Source organism: Cercospora kikuchii (genome assembly GCF_019650295.1).
Source record: "Cercospora kikuchii DNA, contig_00005, whole genome shotgun sequence".
In the NCBI taxonomy this organism is placed as follows: domain Eukaryota; kingdom Fungi; phylum Ascomycota; class Dothideomycetes; order Mycosphaerellales; family Mycosphaerellaceae; genus Cercospora; species Cercospora kikuchii.
The window spans coordinates 2,326,581-2,341,300 of NW_025408586.1; the positions used below are offsets into that span (position 1 = coordinate 2,326,581).

Sequence of the window (14,720 nt, forward strand, 5' to 3'; positions counted from 1 at the left end):
CGACGGCAAATGGGGATCCTTATACGGCCAAGGCGCGCTATTCACGACAGCGGAGCACTTGGCGTTCGATGCTCGAATAGGGAGTCTCAGGGACATTGGGCCTAATCTGGGCTCCACCCCTGGTTCTTGTGAGTGACACTGAACCACTTCAGACTGGTTGCGCAGCGGCTGAGCGTGGCGGTCACGCTCTGCTGCTGCGGTGGCCAGCAGCGAAGGAGACCCGGGGCTGCGCTCCTGGTTTCACGATGCGGCGCGGCGTCGGTGCGCTGGCATCGATGACCCAGTCGGAGGGAGGGAGAGAAAGGCAAAGGGGCCAAGAGCGGGTATGAAAATTGAGCAGACGCGCATATGCAAACGCTCGCCGAGCCTCCACGTCGACGCTAAGGCAAGGTACCACCTGCTGCTGTACATATGATTGGACAAAAGTCATCTTGCTCCTGACAAGGCTGCAGTTCTAGATGCTTGAGACCGCCTTTGACGCTTCGCTCGCTGTATGAGGTTGATCGCTTCTTCTGACGCTTTGAGCTGGTGTCGCACTTGACGCGCGCATGCCTATACCTGCACGTTAGCTGTTCGAGAGCAGTCTCTTCTCACCTCTGACTGTGGTGAGTCTGCGCGCCGCAACGACGCAGTGGTGGGGACATCACGTCAATGGCGTTGCCCAGAGGCGCCGATGTTTGGGATTTCATGGAAAGGAGAAGCCGAGTCAGCCGCAAGGAAATCGTAAATTGCCAAGAGTGCGGGCCGCGCTAGGCGAGTCGGACATTCCACACGTGTCTGTCGCGCTGATCAGAACGTCGACGTCGACGCTGCCCTCTACGATTGGTGCTACGTTTCATACGACTCTCTGTCCACCTCACCGCTGATGGCCCAACACTCATGCCTCCCATTGCCATAGGCGGGAGCACGAATAATGCACCGCGCGCAACGACACTCCTCCCCCTACGGCATCTATTCCGGGATTCCGCCGCGTCGCACCACCTCTCCCGATGCATGATCCTTCAGCGACAAGACCCGAAGCACATTGGCATCCACGGCATCTCACGTGTGGTCAGCTGTGACGCGGATGCTGTGTGCTGCTCTCTGTCATCACTGTGCGGCCACGCAGCTTGACGCAGTTGGCAGGCACAGGTACTTAGGGACGACGAGGGACCGACATTCCGCCGCCAGCGCCAAGCGACAATGCTAGTATCTGATCCCCAACAGAACCAGCACAAGTACGCCATGGCCGCGTGGCGACATCACACCAAGGCCCCATTCTCCATAGAACGCTGACGGTCGAGACCCCGATGCCTGTCATCCCCAGAATTATGTCTACTGTCGAATAAACCCGCGAAATGAGAGAAATGAGTCCTCACTTCGGCGCTTTGTTCTACCAAATCTCGACCCGGGGCGAATAATTTCACGCAAGAGCGCCAAGTTCATGCATCAATTCGCACAATGAGCGAATGAGCTGCGGCAAATTTTTGCGCATTTCGTTGGGATAATTTTCCTCCAAGACTGCGACTCCCACCTGCATGATCGCCTGCGCGTGCCGAAGGTCGCAGTACTGCTGCTGTTGTCGACTCCGATACGTTTCATCGTGACTTTTGCCTCTGCCAACTTGGCGGATCCGCAAACAAGGACGACCCGTCCCCATCAGCAGGAAAGCGTCAATGGCGGCATTTTTTTCCTCGTCGAGGTACACGGGAGTTGCATTTTCCCTCTCCTGCTGCTCTCGTAGCGAGGTCCCAGGGTTCGGCGTGCTGCTTCTTGTTCGCCTCGCGAGATCGCGCTGCATCATTCCATAAGCCCAGAGAACCATGACCGCATGGTAGATAATAAAGGCATCAGCTCCGCGTAATTGATACGGCGGCACTTCTCTCGCCAACCGAATCACTTGCGCGGCATGGCAGATCGCTGTCCGCGCTCGCTTGCTTTGGCTCCAGCTCTGAAGTTCTTGATATGCACGATGTGCTTCAATCTCACCGCACTTGCCTGCGAACCGTGTCACGTCGTCCGGGTTGACGTGCATGCTCATCATGAGAAATTCGTTGAGCAGCCGCGTTACAGCGGATGTGTCTTGAATGCTGGATCGAATCACTTGCAGCATGTGATATCTGATGTTCGGTCAGCTCTGGTGCAGGGTTTCCATGCTCGTGCGGACTCACAATTGCTGGTGCCGCGTCTGCAGCCATAGTTTCCCGGACGGATCCGAGTTAGAAGCCAAAGCACTGTTTACCACACTCGACTGCTGGAAGTGCTCCCAAGTCTGTGCTGCCAAGCCATGCAAATGCGCAGCTCGAGCAACGGACACATCGACATCTTCCGGCAGACATCGTAGTAATTCGCCATCTGCTAACAAATCTCTCAACGATAGATTGGCATGTTTGGCATCCCGAGTGGTCTTCTCCAATCCCGCCATATGCCAGGTCTCTGCCGTCGGCGCCAACCACTGATCCCTACTTGCTGGGAGGGGCAGTGTCATCTCGGCGTACGAGATCAGTGGGTTCCGAACCTTGGTGATGGCCGTCAAAATGTCGTGCTCAAAGAGATGATGGACCAGTCTCTTGTACGACTCTTGTTTGGCCCAGTGCTTCCAATTGCTTTCGAGCGTATTGGTGTCGTCTGTTCGAACGTCTTGATTCGAAGTATACGCGACTCGATCGAACTTTCCAGCTCGTCGCAATGCGGTTACCAGTGGTTGCAGACTATGTTCCGCAATCTCCATTTTGCGTTTGTAGCCACAAAACGCGGTGACATCGATCCACATCATACAAGCTTGCAAATATTCCAGATCTCGAATGACACTGTTGTCGTCTTCGACAAGTCTATTCAGTGCCACTCGGACAATTTCAAAGAGTATCAGGCCAGTCTTGGACACAGAAGGTATCCTGTAACTTGTTAGCATCGACCAATATGTGGTCCAATTTGCAGTACTCGCCCAAAGCAAACGCAGCCCGCGGCAATCAGTGCAGTCAACAACTCTGGCCTTGCGGTCTCAGCATCTAATGTCCATGGGTGAATCCACGCATCCGTTTCCATCCTTTTCGCAAGCCCAACTCTCAGCAACAGATTCAAACACTTGATACTAGGGAACCTCGGTATTGAAACGTGCGATTTGGCAGCCTTCAGCACCATCTGGAAGATCTTATCTCGGCTGTGAGTCGACAGCTCGCTACGCATGTGCAGCGATGGCAGAAACGGCTGATGAGGACTCGCGCTCATGTCGATTTCTGACTCGTCCAGAGGTAATGAGCGGTGTTCACTAAACGCATGAGAATTCGCTTCTGGTTTCCAGAGCCAAGGTGAGCGTTGGAATAGAGCATGGCGCTGACGAGCACTGTTTGCGGCAGCTTGATCTTGAGTTACGTTTTCCTGCTGCGCGTTACTCGATGTCTCGTTCTGCTCTTGAGGCATCGGCATCAAGTTTGTGATCTCGAAGGCTTCGTCAATGGTAGGCGTGAAGTCGACTCCGAAGATGTCCATATTGTCGCTCAGCCAATCTTGTTCAGGCATGTGGTTGAAAATGTCCAGTGGTAGGTTCATGGAATCAGAGGCGACGAAGTCTGGCGCCATGATCTGGTCGAAGAAGGTCGGAAATGTCATGTCGGGCAAATGCCATTGACTATCGTCTTGCAGTTGTGGCAACGATGCCGCGCCGCCCAGAGTCGCTGGATTCCCCGCGGACGATAGACCAGCAAAGCCATTATTGCTCGCACTATCTGGAGGAGAAGGCAACGTGATCGATTCATTCCCTTGCTGCTGCTGCTGATTTTCTCCTGCTGCCACCACAGAAGCTGCCTTTACTGACCGATCACGATCAAGCGAATCAGTCCTACAATCAATCTTACGTTTCTTGCATCTTTGACAAGGTCTTGAGTTGTCACTGCAACATCATCAGTATATCAGCATATCAAGTCTGGACACAGGAGAAATGGAGAGCACATCACTCACCATTTCAACTTCGAAATCACACAAGGATCACAAGCCTTAATCGCCCTCTCATTCGATCGATCCGGTCCAGTTTTCCCGCTCGCAGCATTCTTCGCATGCGTAGCTTGATGTCGTAGAAGTAGATCTCTTCGATTGAAACCTCGAGGACAATCGGTGCATTTAAAACTGCGTTCATTGCGGTCTATGTAGAAGAAAACTATCAGTACCTAGCGCACGAACTTGTTTGCAAACATCAAGATGGATCGCGTTTCACGATCTTGAAAGAAAGGCAGTGTGCAAGTTAGGAATCTACTAACGTGAATCTAAATGCCTATGCAAGTGATCCGCTCTCTCATAACTCTTGTTACACAATTGACAGACATGTGGGGCGGCGACAGGTTTCGGCGAGTCGGCCGCAAGCCCTGTAGCCGTAGTAGAGGATGCAGAGACCTGCCTTGCAAGATCAGGCATTATTTCTGGTGTGCTGACAATCAAAGATCAAAAGAGAGGACAGACGAAGCTCGCAGTCGAGAGGAGACGGATTGTGGGCATGGTATAAGGCAGCGTAGCGAAGAGCGGGCGGAAATGTGGGGTGCAGCCTCCTCCAGACCCTTTCCCCATCCACAGTTCCCACCGGCACGCTCGCGCGCTCGTGGCTAGATCCACTATTTGGAGCGGGGTACAGCATGTCGAAGCGAAGAAGCGAACGAATGTTCGTGTCACTGGTTCTTTCCTACTAGGAGGCTTACAAAGCGAGGTTTTGAAATGTATGATTGGTTTGGCGGGACTTCGCTTCGACCTGTGAAAGAGGGAGTTTCTCTCGGGGTATTGTTGAGTCGAAGCTGGCTTTCTGGCGGTTCTGATTGAACACGAGGAAGTGTAGACTACTGCCAGAGAGGCTGCAGTACGTACACTCGGGTATACTTTGCCGTAGCGAACTGCCATGAAATGTCAAGTTGCGAAGTGCAGCAAACCATGGCTGAGCTGAAGTATTGGCATGTATTGGCAGGTAGTCCGCCGAAGCCGAAGTCCTCTCTTCCCCACCCTCCTCCTGATAGGTATCTCAGAATCGGTTGCGGGCAATACCAGCAAAGGAGATGGCGACAGGCCGATAGTGGTAGAGCAGGCGCTTGGGAATGGCCACGCGGTCCCCGCGGTGTGGCTTCGTTGCAGTCTGCACTATATTATCAGAGCACATTTCTGATGGTGCAAGCCAGCGTCAGGCCTAGGAGTCACAAACATTCGACATCTAGTATTGAAGCAATTGATCAGTCGCCATGGCTGACAAGAAACTCGAGCCTACCATCGATCGTCTTGAAGATATCGAGAGCGATATCCTCAAGAATGTCCAGACTTCGGATACTATGGGGACGGTCACTATCAACGATGCCAAAGACGTCTTGTTGGTGCCGACCCCAAGCAGAGATCCGAGAGGTATCGTCTTCGCTTCTTCATGCAACAATTTTTGTGCTGATGCTCCGAAGATCCCTTGAACATGCCAACATGGAGAAAGATCGTGTTCATCGTTTTGCTGTCGATGTGTAAGAATTGAGCAACCATGACTCCTTTTACATCCGCTGACACATTGATAGTCAGCTCCGTTGGTTTGAGCATGGTAGCTGGCTTCGGTGGCTTGCTCACCTTCTACATCCCAACTTATGCTGAGCGTAAGCGGAGTGCTCTCCTCCACTGCTAGACATACTCGCTGACAGGTTGCAGATGGTGCATCCTACGCCGACATCACAGCCCTCATGACATATCCAACCATGTTCATGGGCGTCGGGAATCTCATCTTCATGCCACTCGCCATGGCAATCGGTCGTCGTCCAATCTACCTTCTTTCTTGCATCATTCTCGTCGCAGCAGGAATCGGCGCAGCCTACGTCGAAACATACGAACAACATCTCGGAGTCCGAATGATATTAGGATTCGCGGCTGGTCAGAGTGAGGCTCTAGTGCCCATGATGATCCAGGAGATCCACTTCCTACACGAACGTAGTACGTTCCTGATGTGGCAGTCCGCGACCCAAACCATCATCAGCGCAGTATACACACTCTTCGCTTCACCAATTGCAGGTGCGATCGGGCCGGGAAATTGGTACATACTCGGAGGTGGGCTCTCTGCAGCAGTCTTGTTGGCTTCCATTTTCTTCGTACCCGAGACTCGATACAATCGTTCGCTTGCAGCATACGGGCAAGCCACAGAAGAAGACATTGAGACCAATCCCGAGCTAGCTGTCGAGGCGAAGGCAATTCGATTGTCAGAGCGACCGGCCTTTGACCTGGATAGATACGCTCCCAGGACTCTCTGGTCGGACATGCGAGTCTTTGTCGGCGAACCAGATTGGAAGGAAGGCTGGTACACTTTTATCGTGAGTACATGTCATGTCTCCCAGTTCTTTTGATCGTACTTACTCTCTGCAGCACACCTTCCAAATCATGCTCTTTCCAAACGTCTTCTGGGCCTTCTGCCTCAACGGCCTCACACTAGGCGTCAACATCGCGCTGGGCACTACCTATGGCACAATTGTGACAAGTCCACCTTATAACTGGCCAGATAGGTCAGCTTCCTACGTGACACCAGGACAAATCATCACCGCTCTCGTTGCTTTGCCTCTTCTGGGCTATGGCTCCGATCGTGTGCTCAAGTGGCGTGCTCGACGCAACGGCGGGGTTCACGAGCCAGAGAATCGACTACTCTTGCTCTGGATCCCGATCCTCATCGGTGTCGTGGCATGTGTCATATATGGACAAGCGGCCCAGCATCCTGAGAAGTACCACTGGTTCGCCATTGCTTGGGCATACGCGGCGTACTATTTCGCATTCATTGGAAGTAACATTGCAGGCATTACTTACCTGCTCGACTCGTACCCAGCAAGAGCTGCTCCAGTGCTGGTGGTCATCACGGCCATGCGTGGATTTGTGTCGTTTGGCACCAGCTACGGAGTGGCCAGGTTCATTGATACCGCTGGCTATGATGGCTCCTTTGGTGCTTATGCCGGCTTGACGGCTGGAATAGGATTGCTAGGAATCCCAGTGTTCATCTATGGAAAGAGGATTCGTCAGTATACAGGCCGCTGGGCCACGAAGAAGTCCACTGGAAGGCCTTCGATGGCACATTGATGGATTTCAGAGGATTTGCGCTAGGACTTCAATGATGCCGGGTTAGCATTGTGTGCGTCCATGCTTGGTCGAGCGCGGAGAGGTGAAATGGATATGTATTAGTCTAGATGAGCGAAGTTCGAAACACCATGCCCTTTGTTGCACTGAAGCTGAAGGTCATATCGTCCGTGCCGGTTGCGGTGACAGTAATCGTGTAAGACCACCGATCTGGTAGTGTTGCCATGGCGTGATCAAACGCGTCACACATTCGGGAAAGCAGACGGCTCTTGCAACATCTGATCCCAGAACATCCAGTCCAAATCATTATTGACATTGTCAAGCCCTCCGTAGGTCGCAAAGCCCCATGGCATGTTGCCGTTAATATAATTGCTGACAGGAATTTCCGGAAGTGGCTGAGGAGCCACATTGACACTGTTCGCCGGCAGGCTGGGCGTCTGCGTGGTACTAGAATGTCGTGACATTTCTTTCCTTGACATAATCTTTCTTAGTTCTGTGATGAAAGAGGGCTCTGGAATAGGTGATGGCCTCTGTTTCTGTGTTGCGTCCCAAGACCTCACGGTGAGCCTGCCAAGCGCAAGGTCGATAGACCTATGACCAGGGTTGAGTTCGGGATGACTCAGATCAGACCGTTTGCCAGCGATGAGTTCGGGATGGCATTTGTAGATGTGAGTCGCTTTGGCCCAAACCTCTTCGCGGTCGAGTACTGTGTCCTCCCTACGGACTTCGTTGAGCATCCAAATCAGGGGATCCCACTGGAAGAAGCTTTTCATATGCCAGTCAAACCGCTGAAGAGAAGCGTTCTCGTGAACGGCGATATCCAGGTCCAGAATTTTGCTCGCAAGGGTGTATAACGATCTGCGCTCATCAGGAGTCGAGCCGTGATTCTTGGCCATGCCTAGCTTGACCCGGAGACGTCCAGACTGGAGAGCGCCACGACACATCGCCATCGCTACCAAAAGTAGTCAGTAGGAGGCACGAAGATGTCTAAGACAAGTCTCTTGCGCGTTGAAGATGCCTCGTAGCGAATACTTACCCATACAATGGACCGGAATTCCGAAGTCGCAGTAGCGAATATATTTCTCCTCCATATGACGCTCGACGTCAGAAAGCGCAGTCTGGATCGCGGCTTGATCTTGGGCTTCCCATAGTTTCGACCAGAGACCTAGTTGTGGTTTCACTTTCTGGTGGAATTTGCCGATCTCTGTCCTGGCCAAGACGAAAATTATGTCTGTAGCACCTTGCCTTTCGACAGGTGGAGTCTCCATTCCGGGCCAAATATCTTCGTCATTGATGTTCAGAGGCCTGTTGCAGATCAGCTCAACGTCAAAAGACGCAGTTTAAAGATCGCTCACTGTTTCGTGTCCCATGAATCTGCGGAGATGGCGATGCCCGTCCCGGATAGCTGTCCAGACATGCCATCAAGCGGCAAGAGTTGCCAAAATACTCTTCGCCGCATCTGCACATCGAAAGGATTCAACCCCATCTCCTCACCATCTCTGTGCAAGCCCATTCGCTGACCTATTCGAACTGCAATGCCTGTCAAGATCCAGAAAGTGTGCGGGTCATACCGATTGCGCATCGGCAATAGAAACAGCACAAATGCTTGCAGCACGGCCAGCTCCGTTGTCCGCAGGAAGTGTGCCGCCACCAGCGCCTGCCTCGTCGCATTATGGTACCGTCTCTGCATCACGACCCATGACTCGCCGAATGTGTCTTCGCACTCTCGCTCAGACGTCGACGCGACGGCGAAATGGTATATTGCAAACAAAAGACACTCCGTAACCCTGTCGATCGCGCTAGGATCTGCAGCTGCTTTCTCGACCATTACCTTGCCAGTAGGCACATGCACCAGCTTGCAGATGGGATCAACATTCCTCACATAGAGCTTCCACAGCTTTACAGCTGTCTCGTAGCTGGGATGCGCGTCCAGCAGATTTTGAGATGGTGTTGCGGGCCCGAAGAAGGCAGCCGAAGCAGGATCCAATGGCTCAGCTGATGCGGGCGTGTCTTCATGCTCGTCGTAGTCGTCTTCTCCTTCATCAGAAGAGAGTCCCATATGATCGGCAAGGTTGCGCCAAATATTGCTATCGATATATCGGGTCTTGCCCCGACCCTGGACTAACTTTCCAGTCTTGTGGAGTCCTTGAGGAGCAGGACCGAACAGGGTCATGGGACTCCCAGATGCGCTGTTCTGCCGCGACTTGCTGTTTTCGGTTGTACTTGATGTGCTGCCTTCATCCTTCGGAATGATACCGTGTTCGTGGAGCAGCTTTTCATACCTATCCAGTCGGTCTTGTAAGTCTTCTACCGGTTTCCGCTTCTTCTTCCGAGGTGCTGGCTCTTGATACTGGCATTCTACTCGACTTTTGCGGCAGGCTGAACATGTACCGGGGAGTTTGTCACATTTCACTTTCCTTTTAGCACAAGTTGTGCAACTGAAAGGCATGAGCTGAACATCTTTGCTGCCGTTGTCTTGCCGCACCGGAATGGCAGCCGCTGGCGCAAGAGGGACCAGGCGAGGAGTTGATTGTGTCTTGTCCGTGGAAGGTGCCTGCCCTTGAGTCACCAGATACGACATGTTGGGTTGTGCTTGAGTTTGGGCAAGGGGGACGAAGCTTCTTGCCAAGCGATTTCACATATCCGATGCCGACATCGATTTTTGCAGGGGGACCATTGCCGATCGATGAAGAAGAATGCTCTCGTGAAGACTGCGATCACATCAACATCTTCAAACCGAAACGGCTGCCACCTCGCAGCATCTGGACAAACACGTTCCTTCGAAGGATTGGGGACTTCCATCAATCATTGGCTCTCCTCACTTCACCTCCGGTTTCGGTCCCGGCCCGCGTTGGCACGTGCTCGCGGCTGGAACAGACGATGATGCTGACACAGGAAGCTCCACGAACCACGAACGCGTCGCTGACATCAACATGATGTGAGGTCGTCGAATCGCGATGTCTTTAGTAACCATATATGCACGCTGTCATAGTGCAGCAGTGGTAGGGCTTCCTCCAAAATGCTCTGCTCCCGCGTAAGTACACGCCTACTTCAGCATTCACGTCCAATCCTCCGAACCACAGCATTTCGCCCATTCTCAGCAACTGCAGCAACCATGGGAAAAGATTCAAAGGTGTCGAAGAACCCGCCGAAGCATGAGCTGGTGTACTTTGAGGGACTGGCCTCCAGGAAGCGGGAGTTTGGACAGTTCAGGAAGGTCCTGCACACAGGCCTCTATTCCCAGATCGTAACGATGGAGATTCCAGTGGGAGGTGACATTGGCGACGAAGTGCACACTGTGGACCAAGTCCTACTCTTCACGAGCGGTGAAGGAAAAGCTACCGTTGCCGGGAAAGACCAGGTAATTGCAGCTCATCGCTTTGAAGAGGTGGCCCGCTGATGTGTAGCCAGAATGTCAAAGCATCCGATGTCGTCGTGGTACCAGCAGGCACCCAGCATCAATTCATCAACACCTCCAAGACCCAGCCATTGGAGCTCGTCACGATCTACAGCCCCGCCGAGCACGATCCTCAGACTGTACACAAGACGAAAGAAGAGGGCGACGAGGAGGAAGAAAGTGGCAAGGACGAGGCACCAGAGTGGAGCCAGCAGTCCAAGGACAGCAATGAGAAGAATGGACAGGTCAAGGAAAGTGGAGGTCCATATGAGAATGGAGATGATGGAAGACATCAGAAGTCCTGAGCGGTTGCTGTAATTAGCGAGCAGTGATCTACTATGACAGAGAATTAATGACAGAAAACTCCAGCTTCAGCCTCTTGGGCGCCTTTTATTTGCAGTCAGCATTGTATGTTGGGAAAGAGAATCAGTAGCGAGGGGCAAGGAATGGATTCATCATCTATCTACCACAATAGTCGCCAGAGCGAACGTTCGAACACCATCTTTGCCCAAAACCATCCAAGTACAACACCAACCCAGAAGCCAAGCATGCATCGATACGTAAGGAAATCATTGCCAGTGGCTTCCAGCAGAAGTGAGCGGAGCTTGACACAGCCATGTCAGTAGCTGGCCTCTTTCGGTGAAGAGGACTTGGAAAAAGAGTGTCGATCAAAGGAGTGTAAGAAGTGAATGTCGCACGATAGAGTATGTTGAAAACAGTCGAGAGAATAGGACGGAGCCAATCGAAAGAAGAAGAAGTAGCCAGTCGAGAGAAGTGGAAGCAACCAGTCGCAAGAAGAGGAGGCAGTCAAGCCTTGCAAGCTCAAGATTTCGAGTCAATCAAGAACATGGCAATGGCGAATGTCGGGATCTTTCCACACCCTACAAGAAGTAGAGCGTGTCCGCAACTTCCGCACGGACTGGTGGAAGGACAGGGTTGCCGTTGACGGACTTGATATGCAACTTTGCGCGCTTGGCAACAGCGTGAGCAAGATGGGTGACGACCGGATACTTCTGGTCGTTGAGGTCGAGAAGGTGATCTTTCCAAAGATGACCGATACGCTCCATTTCGGCTGTGGTCAGAGGCTCTTGCTTCTTTGAGTCTTGCTCAACCACTGGGTCTTGAAAGATCTCCGGCGCAATGTGGATTTCGAAGTCGGATTTGCGTACATGCCTCTTTCGTGCTCGCGTGTCGTTGTCTGTGAGAGACAACGATAACCCATCTGGGGAAGATTCTGTGGAGACTTTGCGCATGGTCTCTGGATTGCTTGGGATTCGACGTTCGGAAAGAGGTGAGGGAGTCTTGGCTGGGGACTTGCCTGCAGGAGATAGAGGAGGCCCAAATGGGTCAGATCCTGTTGAGATCTTGCGCATGGTCTCAGGGTTGCTTGGAGTTCTGCGTTCAGCAAGAGGCTTCGAAGATGGAAAGGTGGCCACGGTTGGTACAAGACTCGGGATCTCGTTCTCCTTGTTGCGAATTGCCGCGCTCCTCAAGTGCCGAGTTTGCGGCTTCAAGCCAGGAGCGAACTTTGGCGAGATGATGATTGGCGTTGTTTTCTGTTCTTGTCCACTTGCGACCAAGCTTTCTGCAGAGTCGTGTCGGCTTGGTGGTTTCGACTCGACAGCAAATTCGGTCCCATCAAGACGGTGACCGGTCAAGATCATCCCAATGGCAGTGGTCTGGAGCTTTGTACGATCGTTCTGGGTGTGCTGAGGACGGTGAACACGGAAGAAGCGAGTACTACCGTCGCTCCGGATCTCAGCATCTGTCAGTACCAGCGTTCTTAGGCTTGACACTTTGCTGGCGTCCTTCTGGCTGACCAAAGTGTCGGTCGCGGCATTGTCGAGGACGAGGTATGAGAATTGCCCGCCATGAGCCATATTCGCTTGGGTAGCGTCTTGGATTTTGTCAGATTCCTTCTTGAGCTCGCCAGGTTTCTGCTCAACGACGTAACCAGAGCGGATGATGGTGATCTGGGTCGGTATTGTGCCGTCCGAGCCGAATTTGAATCTGTTGTCCAGGAATTCCGACAGTTGGGCGGCAAGGTCGTATTGGTCCATGTCCTCTGTGTGAACGAGCTCTCTAAATGTGCGGTACCCACTGCTGGACAATGCATCCTTCGCAGCGATGACCACAAGATAGCCGGAGGGCGATTCGTTTTGCAAAGCAATCTCTTCGATGTGGATTGCGATTTCAAGCTTCGAGGCTCCTGTCTTGGCTGAGCCCTTTGGAAGGTGGCGAGTCGACATACGACGAACGAGTTCACCAGTGGCTCCTTGAACTCCCTTCTTCTGCAAATGCTTGGCTGTCAAGAAGTAGGCTTCCATGCCGATCTGGACATCAAAGATGCGCTTCAGATGTTCGTAGGCGGCAAATTTGTTGAACTTGTCAGTGCCTTCACCGAGAAGAACGACGGCAACGAGGTTCTGGCCAAATGTAGCATGATCTTTTGCCATCTTCTTGATTTCAGCAGTCCAGTCGCTCTCCGATGAGCTGAGTTTGAGTGTGAAAGATGTCCAATTTGCGGTGTCCAGGTCTTTAGCAGTTGGAATGTTGACAACGCACTTTCGGAACTCTTCCAAAGCACCTTCTGAAGGCGAGTCGTCCTTGAATTGGACGAAGCAAACCTTGACCTTTTTGCCGAAAGGTCCCTTGAAGATTTCTTCCGACGCGCTCTTGCGGGAGTCCTTGTCGTCGGTACCCACATTGACACTGCTGATGGCATACGCAGTCTGTTCAAGGGTGGTCGAATCGGTGCTGGTCCGCTGCCCGTTCAGCTGAGTACGGATGGCATTGGTGATAGGTTTGGCGAAAGTCTGCCCGGGTAGCAGAATGCATCTCTCAGGAGGCATGAATCTTGGATATGCTTCAGTGCCTATATTCAGGCAAGGAAGATCGGGTTCGTCGTGACCTTGAGGCAGCCAAGCCGAGTACTTCTTTTCATCGAGAACATCTTTGACCAAGGTGGTTTCGACTTTGGCGATGGGTTTTGTCTGCCACTCCCCCTTGACCAGAAACTTGACACGCTTGCCCTTGAGAGCTTTGTTGAACTTTTCGTTGTCGTGAGGCAGATCGAGCTTTCTGCCGTTGCCGAAGCACTCCAGCATGAATGATGATACCGTTTGCTCCTGCTTGAAGAAGAGCTTGGAGGATGCGCTCTCGTAGAGCAATGGCGTGGTTCCGCTGATTGAGGCGAGTCGGCGTTGCTTTCCGTTCACAAGTTGCAAGCCTTCGATCAGAGTTGCAGGATCGTTTTCGCTGTCGAAGGATTCGTTGGCGCCAATGTACTCCTGCTCGAGCAGCGCACGCAGAACATCCTTGCGAAGCTCATGCTCTATTGGGAGCGTCGTTGGGCCGTTGCCAGTTGTGAGTTCCGGCAGTGTGAAAGTCGAGCTAGCCGTTGCTTCGATTGGAATGTGGTATGCGTGGATGTCGCCCTCGGCCTTTCCGAGACTTCTCGCAAGGTCGATTGACAATTTTTCCTGGCTACTGCGAGCGAGCTGCGGGTCGATTTGGTCGTTGCGGTCGTAGAACTTGACACCGGTCCAATGCCAGCGCAGGCCAGAGCTTAGCTTTTCAGGCTTGGAATTCCAGACTCTGCTCATCTTGACCTTTTCGTTTGAAGGGTCGAAAATGCTCTTATTGATAGCCTGGTCCAGTTCGTCGTCATCAATCTTGCCTTTGCCCCTGTACACAATGACTATTGCGCTGTACTTCTTGTTGTTGAGTTGAGCTGCAACTGGCACACCAGAGTTTGGACCACTTTTCTCAACTTTGACCAAGAAACTGTGCTTGTTCACGGTAGCGTATGAGACGAGTCCGCAGTCGCTGAGAAGCTTGTCTGCGGCCTTCTGCTGGATGATTTTCTTTTCCGTGTCCGATTGGAGAGCGATGGGGAAGCTGTCCTTTGGGATAGCGACAGAGCAATAGATGTACTCGTCTTCGATGCCAATGTTGGTCGGGGCAAAGTGTTTGGCAGTGGAGCTGCTCAATTTGACCTCGGATACTGTGATGTTGTCGAAACCTTGAGCAGTGTTGCGTGGATCTTTGTCAGTCATGATGGTCAATTTGTGCTGAGGGGAATCGGTCATGGTTGGTGTCTTGCGTTCGTGTTGAAAGATTGCGAGGTCGGTGTTTTCGTTGGACGTGGTTGCTGGAAGTGGTTCAGCGAGGAGAAAACGAGGCAGTCTTCAAGATGCACGAGCTTGTAAGATGGGAGACGAATGAGTGAGAGATTCACCGTGTGATATACTCAAGTTGTCAATGAGAGTCTTGCTTGCCACTGAGT

At 52.4% G+C, this 14,720-nt stretch overlaps 5 protein-coding genes across 6 annotated transcripts; 2 read left to right on the forward strand and 3 right to left on the reverse strand.

The window, feature by feature from the left end:
• Window positions 1-1,402: 1,402 nt before the first annotated feature.
• On the reverse strand, window positions 1,403-4,386 carry CKM354_000867700 (uncharacterized protein; the record flags this gene model as incomplete). 2 transcript variants are annotated; one of them, XM_044804066.1, is made up of 5 exons in its annotated part: window positions 1,403-2,099; window positions 2,151-2,873; window positions 2,924-3,868; window positions 3,937-4,117; window positions 4,233-4,386. In XM_044804066.1, the coding sequence occupies 5 exons, from the start codon at window positions 4,384-4,386 to the stop codon at window positions 1,403-1,405; spliced, it is 2,700 nt and encodes an 899-aa protein (XP_044660001.1). The 2 variants fall into 2 exon arrangements, with proteins under 2 accessions (XP_044660001.1, XP_044660002.1); XM_044804067.1 differs by lacking the exons at window positions 3,937-4,117; window positions 4,233-4,386 and having other exon boundaries at window positions 2,924-3,588.
• Window positions 4,387-5,192: 806 nt separating this feature from the next.
• Window positions 5,193-7,038, forward strand: CKM354_000867800 (uncharacterized protein; the record flags this gene model as incomplete). Its single annotated transcript, XM_044804068.1, has 5 exons — window positions 5,193-5,349; window positions 5,400-5,456; window positions 5,508-5,582; window positions 5,635-6,287; window positions 6,340-7,038. The coding sequence occupies 5 exons, from the start codon at window positions 5,193-5,195 to the stop codon at window positions 7,036-7,038; spliced, it is 1,641 nt and encodes a 546-aa protein (XP_044660003.1).
• Window positions 7,039-7,277: 239 nt separating this feature from the next.
• Window positions 7,278-9,616, reverse strand: CKM354_000867900 (uncharacterized protein; the record flags this gene model as incomplete). The annotated part of the gene is made up of 4 exons (XM_044804069.1): window positions 7,278-7,626; window positions 7,666-7,987; window positions 8,072-8,340; window positions 8,391-9,616. 4 exons carry the CDS (start codon window positions 9,614-9,616, stop codon window positions 7,278-7,280), a joined length of 2,166 nt encoding a protein of 721 aa, XP_044660004.1.
• Window positions 9,617-10,054: 438 nt separating this feature from the next.
• On the forward strand, window positions 10,055-10,737 carry CKM354_000868000 (uncharacterized protein; the record flags this gene model as incomplete). The annotated part of the gene is made up of 2 exons (XM_044804070.1): window positions 10,055-10,396; window positions 10,447-10,737. The coding sequence occupies 2 exons, from the start codon at window positions 10,055-10,057 to the stop codon at window positions 10,735-10,737; spliced, it is 633 nt and encodes a 210-aa protein (XP_044660005.1).
• A 576-nt stretch (window positions 10,738-11,313) lies between these two features.
• Window positions 11,314-14,523, reverse strand: CKM354_000868100 (uncharacterized protein; the record flags this gene model as incomplete). Its single annotated transcript, XM_044804071.1, has 1 exon — window positions 11,314-14,523. The coding sequence occupies one exon, from the start codon at window positions 14,521-14,523 to the stop codon at window positions 11,314-11,316; it is 3,210 nt and encodes a 1,069-aa protein (XP_044660006.1).
• Between the last annotated feature and the right edge of the window lie 197 nt (window positions 14,524-14,720).